The 12,245-nt window shown below is 40.7% G+C and overlaps 1 protein-coding gene across 18 annotated transcripts in view; it reads left to right on the top strand.

The window, feature by feature from the left end:
* ANK3 (ankyrin 3) overlaps nucleotides 1–12,245 on the top strand; it is a 690,167-nt gene that overhangs the window by 467,398 nt on the left and 210,524 nt on the right. For 14 of the 18 annotated variants that reach the window (XM_086679767.1, XM_086679764.1, XM_086679765.1 and 11 more), the window contains exons 6-7: nucleotides 2,670–2,855; nucleotides 4,700–4,798. In XM_086679767.1, coding sequence (XP_086535893.1) covers nucleotides 2,670–2,855; nucleotides 4,700–4,798 — 285 coding nt within the window. Of the gene's footprint in view, nucleotides 1–2,669; nucleotides 2,856–3,510; nucleotides 3,535–4,699; nucleotides 4,799–12,245 lie in introns of all 18 variants that reach the window. The other 4 variants (XM_086679761.1, XM_086679773.1, XM_086679772.1 and 1 more) reach the window with 1 other exon arrangement.

The following is a 12,245-nucleotide window of genomic DNA, read 5'->3' as shown; positions in this document are numbered from 1 at the left end:
ATTTTAGCTATTGACACCTTAGAACTGGTATCTTTGTGTTTTTAATTGGCTTATTGCGGGAAGCACATTCTTAGGGGTGCTGATGGTATCAGTTGCAGTTAATTTTCTGGTGCAAAGTCGTTTTCTTTATGTATAGGCCTTGTGGGTTTAGAAGTTCATATTAGCAGAAATGTAGCCATTTACTTATGATTCAGAACCATAAATGGGCTGTCATTTTTACCCTTTAGATTTTGTCCAGGTTTAAATAAAATTTTTTTTAATGTTTAGTTTGGAGAGGGAGAGAGACAGAGACAGAGCATGAGCAGGGGAGGGGCAGAGAAAGAGGAAGACAGAATTCGAAGCAGGCTCCAGGCTCTGAGCTCTCAGCAGAGAGCCCAATGCAGGGCTTGAACTCACTAGTGATGAGATCATGACCTGAGCTGAAGTCAGATGCTTAACCAACTGAGCCACCCAGATGCCCCCTTTTTTTTAATTTTTTAATTTTTTTAATGTATTTTGTCCAGGTTTTAAAAGGGAGGTGCCACCACATTCACTCTTTTTTGGTGGGGAGGGGCAGAGGGAGAGGGAGTGAGAGAATCTCAAGCAGGCTTCACACCCACACAAAGCCTGTCCCATGACCACAAAATCACGACCTGAGATGAAATCAAGAGTCAGCTGTTTAACCAACTGAGCCACCAAGGTGCCCCATGTTCCTTCTTAATACATAATGTTCCTTTTGCCATTCTATCCTTTAAAAATGTTTTTTTCTTTTTCTTTGCAAAAGTAACAGATTATGTAAGTGAGAAAGTATAGGAAAAAGCAAAAAGAAAAAAGAGCCACTGTTAATTTTCCCTAGAGTAAACACTTTGTTTATTCACTAAGACCTTTTGGTACATGTTATCTTTACAAAAATGATGTCATATATTTACACAGTTATGTATATTGGTTTTCTCATAACATTAAATTACATTCTAAACTTTATGTCCTTAAGTGTAAATCTGTGATATTCTTTTGGGGATGTCTTTGTTGTATTCAGCTTTCTTGTCTTTCTTAAGGCTACAGGGACAGTCCTTCTAGCCACATTAATGATCATCCTTTTCCTCGTTTGAGTCTTCTTGGAAAAGTGAAAGGGGCAGATGGAACTTCAGCTGGATCTCGAAGCATGACGAATGGATAGAATTTGTATATGTAGAGCAAGGAGGAGGACATTTCAGGGTGAGGGTCATAGCATGAGTATAGGAGCTGGAGCAGAAATAATTTGCACATCCATAGCTAATATGGAGACTACAGGAAAGGATTTATATGAGAAGAGCCTGGTATTGGGGCCAATATTTTGCACATCCTTAAAAAGAAACACAATGATGTGCATTCAGTCAAATAAGTGGTAGGAACCCTTATCTGGTTGTTCATCAAGGAAAAGAATGATGAAGTGGTGGTTTAGGAAGACAAGACATTAGTATACAAGTAACTAGATTTTCTTTTCTCCCTTCCAAATACCGTTCCATTGGAGTAGTCCTCTATGTGTAGCACCAGGGCTACTGATATACAATATCATGAGCCAAGTGAAATAAGTAATTCGCCAGTTCTCTAGTAAAAATAATTGATTAATGTTCTTTTGAGTGTCTAATAATAAAAGCATTGCAGAATTCAAATTTGTAAGCCAGTCTTAGGATTGTCTACTCTGCGCTGTTTATTCTGCAGTCAGCAATACTAGCCCATCCACAAATTACTTAACCACGGTAAAGTCTGTAGCTGACTTTTCTTTGTCAGGTCCCAGGGACATCAACAGGAAGACTCAAAATATACAGGAGTGTATATCTGAATTTATCCTAGTCAGATTGTGCCTGATCCCTGTGTATTCTCCCTTGGTTGGTCAGAGAAGTCAAGAATTTTTCATAAAGACCTTTCCTAAAACAGCAATTGCAACGATTCATTAATTAACATGTTTAGATTGACCACCAGATAAATGCTAGGCAACAAGGTACACTGATGAACCAGACAGGCATATCCCCCAGCTTTAAAATATCAGTGGGGGGCACCTGGGTGAGTCAGTCTGTTAAGTGTCCAGCTTCAGCTCAGGTCATGATCTCACAGCTCATGAGTTCGAGCCCCACGTCGGGCTCTGTGTTGACAGCTCAGAGCTTGGACCCTGCTTTGGATTCTGTCTCCCTCTCTCTCTGCCCCTCCCCCACTCACATACTGTCTCTCTCAAATATGAAAAATTAAAAAAAAATTTATATATCAGTGGAAATTTGTATATCTTATTTAAATAAGATCCTTTGAAAATTTTGCTTGGATTTAACCTGAAATATTATTGTTTTCACTGTGGTTATTTTCTGGATATTGAAATTATGGTATCTTTTTCCTCTTTATGTGGTACTTTTATGTATTTTCAAAACTTACCCAGTTAATGTATATCACTTTTAACAGAAGAAAACCCATAAACTTTTTATAAATTTCTTATCATTGTATGTTTTGGTAAATATAAATAAGTATAAATATAAATAAGATAAATATATATAATATAAAATATAAATATAAATATAAATGTGTCTTTCACATGTCTGCCTACTTGAATATGCTAGCTTTAACAACCTAAACAAAAATTGGTCACATGGTCGCATTCTTATTTATTAATCAGAAAGAACAGATCCACAGGCATCCTTCTTGACCCATCCATTTATTTGCAGGATGGCTTCACACCATTGGCAGTAGCTTTGCAACAAGGTCATGATCAAGTAGTTTCTCTGCTGTTAGAAAATGACACTAAAGGAAAAGTGCGTCTTCCAGCTCTTCACATCGCTGCCCGAAAAGACGACACGAAAGCCGCGGCCCTGCTGCTGCAGAATGACAACAACGCAGACGTGGAGTCAAAGGTGAGGCACGAAGGAGGTGAGCTGGTCATGCCACTCTCCTGTGTGAGGCACCCACACTGTAAGAATGCCTGGTCTCCCTTTTGGCAAGCTTGCCCCAAACACTGAACTTCATGGGGAGTAATAAAAATACATGTCCAAGCACCTAAAGCTAGGAGGTAATAACTGTGGACACCGTCCGATGCATGCTAACAGGGAGGCCACCTCAGGCATTAATTAATATGCCCTTGTCAGTTTCCTTCCTTTTACCATATTTTTTAACGTATTTAACATGTCAGCTCAAACACCAGGGTGGAAGATTAGAAAACGCTAACAACGATGTGCACAAATAAACCTTTGGTTGGTATCTAAGATGAGAGGCAATGCACTGAGTATTGATCGGTTGTGGAGAGCATGCTGGCAGCCAGAGTCCCAGCCGAAAATTCTCATGGCCTTGACATGTACTCCCTGAAAGTCTCTGTGAAGGAAATGTGGCATTTGGAAGGGGCCATTGTGTAGCCCTTCATTCAGTCTAGCTTTCTTTCTGTGCCTCTTGTGTTCCCATCATTGCTTTCATCCTCATTACTTAGCTGTCATGAGCTTGCTGCTGTCCATGTCACCGACAGTGAACTAACCGTTCATTTTTTCCTCCTCTTTGCTTCCAAATGTGTTAACCTAGATGGTGGTGAATAGAACAACAGAGGTATATATATATATATATAAACATATACATAGAATCTGTATCTGCATCATCATTTCCCCATCACTTAGTGCTGCTGCCTCATTTCTTTCCCTCCTTCTTTGCATCGCCTTCTGTAGGCTAGATACCTGCTTTCCACCCCTGCCCCCCAAAGTAGCATGTGCCAGAGAAGATAGTAGTTTGATTACCAGGGCTTTCTGCAGCTGAACCTGGTGTTGGAAGGGAAGGATGAGGAATCCTTGAGACTTAAGGGCATCGCAATAGAGTTGTGTGAGATGAAGAGTTTTGACGCTTTAGATGCTTATCAGCTATACCTGAAGCTGCAGACAACCCTGTCATTCTACTCATCCAGGACTGATTCTTCAGAGTTCTGCATGACACTTACCCTCAGTGGTGTCAGCAAAATGAAGGTTACCTCTGAATGGTAGCAATATCTATCTCCCACCCCTTCCCACAAGACTCAGTCAGATAGCTAGCATGGCTAAGAAGCTTGCTAACAACTTAGAAATGCATCTAGTTCCTATAAGGTTTCAATCTTTGGGGACTAAGTGAATTGCTGCATGTTTTAGCATTTTTTAAGGAAGTAAAATGACCTTGGAATGGATAAGCTAGAAACATGTGTTATTGAATAGGCATTTACTAATAAAGAGACCAACTTGTGGATTCTTTATAAAATGGAATCACCCATTATACAAGACCAATTGTAGTGACCTCCCCTCAAATTGGTTTTATCATTGAAATTGGCATTTGCTCTATATTAAATATATTAAACAAATTGAATTTTGACAAAGAGTTTCAATGGACAATTCTATCTTTGATAATAAAACAGCAGTACTAATCAAACTTTCTATAAGCTATAGATTTTTCTTGTCATTCCTGTTTTGACTTTTTGAAACGTTGGCTTCTGTATAGTTCTGCTACTGGACTACTAAAATTATTCAGTCTGCACCCTTGGTTCCTTCCTGGCTATTCCTCTGCCTATGAGTTTGGCATTTATTTGAAACCCTGTGAACAATTGGCACTAACTGAAAGAAACCTAGTACAGAATGGAATGTGGACCTTAGCATATTTTGCTTCCTCCTTTTTCTTTGGGCAGGGTTATGGTTTTCGCGTGTCAGACAAGGGGCCGGCAAGAGTCCATTGAATGCCTGCTATGTTTTCTTTACAGAGTGGCTTCACTCCTCTCCACATAGCTGCTCACTATGGGAATATCAATGTAGCCACGTTGCTGTTAAACCGAGCGGCTGCTGTGGACTTCACGGCAAGGGTAAGAGCATTGCAGTATGACCTGCCCTGAAAGTATGGGAAATAATTCTGAGCCCTCTGTTCCCAGCATGAGGAGGGGATTGAGACAGATGACCTCCAGGGGTCCTGTCTACCCCTGTCCACCCACAGTGAGAGCTGTGGTTTTCTACTTTTCCTGCTGTGTTTTCTTGCTTTTATATAGGCGCACCTATTTCCTAACAGAAAAAATAAGCCAAGATCATGGGAAATGGGGGTGGGGAGGATGCATATATAACCGAACATGTAGAAGACGCAATTCAAGGAATCATGACTGTTTCCCATATACTGGGAAAGTACAAACCCTTCCCCAAGTAGAAATTTCCAAGACCATTAGAAATAAGTCAGATGGCGCTCATCATGCTTTAGGTATCAGGGTCTTGACCTTGCAGATGGGAATATGGTGGAATATCTGGATGAGAATTAAACTTCAGAACCCAAAAGCTACAGACCATCTTTTACTTTTATCCTCTGTCTCCTACAGACTTTCATAATGAGTAACAAGGTTCTGTACCCTGAGTAAGTTCTTATCCCTGGAGAAAGGAGTTACAGTATCGTGTGCACCACTGGATGGAAACTGGGATATCCAGACCAGTACTGCTCTGAGCGTAAACACCAGTCCGATGCTAGGTCCGAGCGTAAGAAACCTCAGCAGCAGCAGTAGAAATGAAATAGGAAGCAGGATAGGGGAGGATCCAGACTCCCCGGGTTCCAATTTTGGCTTTAACTTTTCTCTCTGTATCCCATCAGTTTCCTCATTTATAAGATGAAATGATCTGAATTATGAAGTTAAATCATAACACAATAATATCACCACTCCCTCACTGGGTCACTGTGGGGATTAAAGAGAGTGTATGTAAAGCACTTAGCACAGTGCCCGACACATTGTCGACAACGACAGCATCAGCACTGGGATTTCGAACATAGCATGTGAAGTAGTGTTTTTGCTAAAACCTTACACATGAGGAGAAAATGGGATTAGATGACACTGGAGAGAGGGCGTATACCGAAACTAGCATTCATTCCCAATAGCTGTGGAAGTAATACAATCTTTGAAGTCACTACCATGTGGCGGATGCCAGGCTAAGCATTTTTCAAATGTCACTTATTCAAAAACTGTTATTTATCCCTGTTTTACAGAAGAGGAAACCAAAACTTAGCAATAAGAAGCAGCTGGTCCAGGATCCCAGAGCCAGCAAATTAGGAAAGGCAGGATTTCAGCCCCAAAGCTCCTAACCACACCAGTATTGTGTCTCCTGTAGGTGACTGTAGGGGTTCATTTTTCCTTCTCTTCTTATAATTCATTAGTTCTATAAAAATTAATAAGAACTCAGATTGTACTAATACAAAAGCTATTTCCCACACTATTGTCATCAGCTTGCTGTAAGCCTTTATCGGTTTTAATGACTCAAGAGTGCCAGTCAGTCCACGTCACTGCAGAGCTCTGTTCTTACTGCATTAAGTGTATCCTTGGGATTCACTGACATGGCTGGGCTGAAACCTAATTTGACATTTTGAAGGACAAAGTGAAGCACCTCTTTAAGTCCAGCATCAATAGGGCATGTCAGTGTTAAAACTGAAGTTCTTGTCTTGAAGATGCATTCTTCTGGTTTTATTTCTGTAATATACAGTATAATGAAAACCTCATTAAATCACATCTTCTAATTAGGACATTTGGAAAAATTATGTCAGGGTACTGTTTGAAGTTTGTCTTTGTGCCATTGTTCAGAAATTTCCTGATGCTGAAGTTGGGGCAATGTTTAAGGAATTTAAGAGGACAAATTACAGTATTTTTGGACTCCTTCAAGCAATTCCAAAGCATCCACTTACCTTAAAACACTGAACGTGGTAATCACAAATGAATGCTAATTTATTGATTAAAGATCAATGGAGATCTCAGACCCACTTCCTTAACCTTGCCTGTGGTTTAAAATAACCGCATTGTACTTATGTATAAAATATGTTAAAATTCAGAGTGTTTTCTGATTTACAAAGGCATTTTCTCCAGTCATCCCTAATTAACGAGGCCTGCCCACACTCTGAGCTGAAAGCTGTGCTTTAATTGGATTGTACTTTGTAGGAGGCCCGTGTGGTTGCTTACACCCCAACACTTGAGGCTCCCCTCTAGTTGGTGATTGATGACTTGCTTTAGGAGGTTGGAGAAGAATTAGTCTTCACAGACAGCTTAAAGAAACCCATTTGAGGTTCCAGATCTCTAGTAAGTCTACTGCCTAGTAATCCAGCATCTGCACTTTGGTACCAAGGCCTCTCCCTGGCCAGCCTCAGCGGTGTCTTTCTGAGTCCCAGTCCTTCAGGGATGTAGCAGAAACAGCAGCTGGAAAGTAAGATACTGTGGAACACAGAGGGGAACAGATTTTACCTGGTCAGAACAATAAAGGAAGGGTCATTAAGCCCTGCTTGCTAAAAGCTAGTTGTAAATCATGACCGTAAATCATATGCCTCAGGAACCCGGTTCGAACGAGGTATTGATTAGATGGTTGGAGGTAAATTTCAAAACAACAGCAGCCCTTGTCTTAGGGGGCTGTGATATCTGTTAGCTGGCTGTGACGGATCATTGAAGAAAGGCAGGTGGAGTCTTGTAGTTCTTTGTGGGCTGAGGACGTGACCTAGACAATGGCTGCCTGTTAGCAAAGAGAGCTGAGGAATAAGACCAAGGACAGCACCCTGGAATCAATTTCCTGCATGCGGTAGATGTGCATTTCCAAAGCAGACACGAGGCCGAAACAAACACGGTGTAGCTAAAGGTAGTACACAGCAGAACAGATTGTTCTCTATGCTTCTCTGCAGGGCTGGCTAATTTATGCAGCAATAAAGCAGATCCTAACCAGTGGCGAATGTGTACCTTGGAGTTGCAATTAACATTAACCGATTTATAGCACACTCACCTGTTTACTACACCTGTCTTTGATTTTTATGATGTCAGTTTTGATTTTGCATTATAATTTTGCTATTTGTATGTAAGATACCTTGTGTGACATCTTCAATATTTCCTTCTGGATTATCCATGAAGACCTGGTCAGCCCCATGGGTCCACTGCAGGGAGTTAATAGAGTAGCTGCTGAACATGGCAATGCAGCTCCAGTGTTCTTCACTCCCTGAATTGAGTCTGCTGACATGGCATTGACACTGTCAGAATTTAAGCATGACCCCTGCTCTCTTAGCAAATTATTCTAACTCTCTTGGGGGAAGAGAATGTAACTAAGACACACCAGAGTTGCTACTGATTATCATTCCAGTAAAGCATTTTGCACTGGACTAACTGAAGGCCAAATTACTATGTGGATGACCGCAAAGTTCCTTTTATTGACTGAAGGAGATATATTTATACTTTATTTATTTATTTATTTACTTACTTATTTATTTTGCTAAGAGTTTTTTTCATCAAATATAATCGACCACCCAACTTAATGTTCACTCATGTCATTGACTTTTCGCCTGTAAATGATTATCCAACTCCCCATTTTGGAAAGGCAATTGAATAAAATATCCTTATATTGGTCTTGCTATTTAGTACTTTTTGGGTTTGATCTCTGGAAAGAATTAGGGATTTATGTGTTTCAGTGCTGTACCTCATTTGTTTCCAAAAGGATTTCAGGTGGTTTGCAAATTAATTACATACAAATTAAGCCATCTGAGGATGAAACAGAAAAAGTAAATGTTACCAAGCAGCTGGAATGAACCAGCAAATATAACCAGAGGACAAATTTAGGTGTAGGGCTTTGATATATGTAGTGGAAAGAGGAGCTAAGATTATATAATTTTCATTTTTTGACAAAAGAAGTCTTACAGTTATCTATAGAGACAATTTTGTGTGTATATGAAGTAAATATGATTTTTTATCCTCTATTAAGAACAGTGAGTTTCATAGTTGAAAATACCTTTAATCACCACATTTCAAAAGACTCAATTCTGATTGCCCCATCCTGCGTATTGATGCTAAATCTTTGTCCGTGAAGGCACCCGGCCCTAGGAGGCTGTGGGAGGGAGGCTGTGGGCCAGGTACTCAGCTTGATGATGTTCTAATTGTGTGTGATTAGAACTTGGCATGTGTGTCACAGATGAATGATGACTTAGCATGTCCATTGGACTGCCTTTCTCAAATATCAGATCCTTTGAACAAGATTTTTGGAGGTACTGGGTCATATTCAGAACTCAGTTAAGTCATATGAAAGGTTACTTTAGGGATGCCTGGGTGGCTTGGTCAGTTAAGCGTCTGACTTTGGCTCAGGTGATGATCTGATGTTTGTGGGTTTCCAAGCCCTGCATTGGGCTGTGTTCTGACAGCTCAGAGCCTGGACCCTGCTTTGAATTCTCTCTTTCTTTCTCTCTCTCTCTCTCTCTCTCTCTCTCTCTCTCTCTCTCTCTGTCCCTCCCTGCCCCCTTGTGCTCTCTCTCTCTCTCTCTCTCAAAAATAAATAAATAAATAAACATTTTTAAAAAAGAAAGGTTATTTTAGATAGGTGAACTGCTAAACCTACTGGTGGAAAAATAAAAGTGTCAGACTTACAACCTGCCCACATAAGTGGTCAACATGATTCAGCATGTGTATGAGCAAAGCAATGCCGTGGATAAACATTATCTGGAGGTTTCCTTTCTAAATTAAATTCAGTCTAGCAAACATTAAAGGGCTTCAATTATGGACTAGATTTAGAGACTCAGACTTCAGAAACCTACTGCCCTTAGTCTATTAATTTGGTTAGGCCCCAAAGTGCTAAACCATATAACACAGTCTCTCTCTTAATTTCCCAAAGCACAACTGAGTCTAGGCTATAATAACAAACATGACTTTTCCAAAAACATAGCGTGATGAAGGGTATTCAGATGACAGAAGCAAAGCTGAAGGACTGGTTCTGGACAACAGTGCCCCCAAAGTCCACTGGCTTTATGACCCAGTCTCCAGGGTACCTCTAGGTACCACCCGTCTGAGCCCCAGAGGCCACTGTGTTGCAGACTATCCTGCTTCCCACTAGTGAAACCCCTTTTATTGTGTCTCTCTTAGCCAGATTCCAAGCCCCTTCACCTAGTCTCTGGACCCAATAAGAGCAAACATGGTTATGTTTCCTAGACCATTTTAACTCAGTAGCCATTATCTAGTGGGACTAACTTTAATTTAAATTAGATTCAATTCAAAATTCTATTTCTCATTCTCAGTAACCACATTTCAGGTGCTCAATAGCCACCTATAGCCAGTAACTAGTGTATTAACACAAAAGATATTTCTTTCCATCAGCACAAAAAGTTCTTTAGAACAAAGCTGAGATACCATTAGTCTCAGGTCTTCCTTCCCATCAATATCATAATTATCTCTAAATGTAGCTCCCTCACCCAAGGAAAATGATCCCTTAAATAGTTCTGCAGAGCAATTTTACTCTGATGGACTTGCCCTTTTTGCTCTAAAGGAGTATTTTGCCTTTCTCATTATGAAACTAGAAACTACCACATCACCACCAAATATGAAATCGAAATGTTTTTGCAAAAGAGAAATAAAAATTACTAGAGGCTTTGGTGTGCCTGGGTGGCTCAGTCAGTTGAGTGTCCAACTTCGGCTCAGGTCATGATCTCATGGTTTGTGAGTTCGAGGCTCTGTGCTGACAGCTCAGAACCTGGAGCCTGCTTCAGATTCTGGGTCTGCCTCTCTCTCTCTCTCTGCCCCTCCCCCACTCATGCGCTGTTACTCTCTCTCTCTCAAAAATAAGTAAACATTAAAAAAAATTTTTTTTAATTACTAGAAGCTTTAATGTAGTGATTTCTTCCCAACTCATGCTATGAGAATTTCAGATGTACTGGAAATCAAGATAAATCTCAAGAGAGGTTCCCAGTCACTAGATTTTACCACATGGTTACTTCACTTCTAAAAACCTCAGTTTTTAAATCTGTGTAGAGGGTGCTTGTATCCTGTTCCTCAAATATGCATTCTCTGACCCCCTAAAATAAGCTGCTCCCCCCCGTCACACCACTGTATGTGTTCATCACACTGTGTGCTCTCGCTGTCACAGTGGGTGTTGCCTGTTCTTTCATATGTGTGGTAATGTCTGGCACACTCTGCTTATGAGTTCACTAAGCCCCTTGAAGGCTAAGATGCCTCATTCACCCTCTCTCGAGCTCCTGCCCTGTGATATTCTCATCTCACCTGGTAAATATCCTCTTCCTCAGTACTCCCCAGGTGCTGAGCTCTGTGACAGTCACTTTACCATGAAGTTAATCTTTTCAGTCTTCAGTGAAGGACTCCGCAACAGAGAACCTATTTCTTGCCATGTCGATTTTTTAGGAGAGGTAGGCATTTTATTTCGGAGAACCATTACTCATTGTACTATAAGAGGGCAGGACCTTTTTTTTTCCTTTTTTCTTTTCTCCTGCCTGACAGCCCTTTATCTGCCTTTGATGAAACGGTACTTTGGCATACAGCTGCATCCCACTCAGCCAGAGGGCTACAATGTGAAGACATGTGGGACTCTGCTTGTTATAGAATAAGGGCTCAGTAGATGTTCATTTTCTTCCTTTCTTCTATAGGTGAAATTTACAGTAATAATGATTTTCAAAATAGTTATAATTTATTGAATATTTACTAAGTTTCAGCTCTTTGTTAAGCATTTGACATGTATTATCTCAATCCTATACAGGCTGAAGTAGGGATGTAATGAAATACAACTCCCGTGTCCTTTTTGCTGCACTTACAAGACTTTGAATTCCTCAAAGACAGACCTGTGTATTATTACACATTTTGGAATCCTTAGGGTAGGGTCCAGCACTTAGTACTGGGAAGGACTCAATATCTATTGATTGAATTCAAGATTGAATGAACAAATAACATTCAGGCATCCATGTCCACTACTCCTGGGCAGGCAGCCCCTATCGAAACCCACTTTCCTCAAGCTCCAATCCTCTCCTGTCTTAGAATTTCAGGCTGAACCTCACCTGACTTGAGGGAGCTGCTTCCCAAACTGACATCAGCCGCATTAAGGGAGATGCAGAATCCATAGGATTCTAATAGCGAGGTTCTAAGCAAGTGTACCAAAGCCACAGATTGAATGTCAGGTGCCAAAGGGTAGGTTTATTTGAGCAGCAGGAAGACTCGTTATTCGACAGTGTAGATGACCTTGGAAGACAAGGCTAGAATAAAGGACCAGTCACCCAAGGCTGCTGCCAAGCTTTGTTCAATTAAGAATGTTTTGAACAGGGCCTCAGGTTCTGGACTGTCAAGTCCCAATCAAGCCCCCACCAGAGGGCACTAGAAAAGACATCGGCTACTACACAGAGAAGCAGGGAGCATCATGCCAGTAAGAGTGTGACTCTTGAAACGGCTTAACAGGGCTGTGGCCCTTCTGGAGACTCTACTTTGGATTGGATACAGGTTCCAATGCAAATATATTTTTACTATATTTTACGTGCATTATACAATTTGTTTTTCAGAT

Source organism: Puma concolor, chromosome D2, assembly GCF_028749965.1.
Source record: "Puma concolor isolate L17-30 chromosome D2, mPumCon1.1.hap2, whole genome shotgun sequence".
NCBI classification, from domain to species: Eukaryota; Metazoa; Chordata; class Mammalia; order Carnivora; family Felidae; genus Puma; species Puma concolor.
This window is presented reverse-complemented; position numbering and strand designations above follow the sequence as displayed.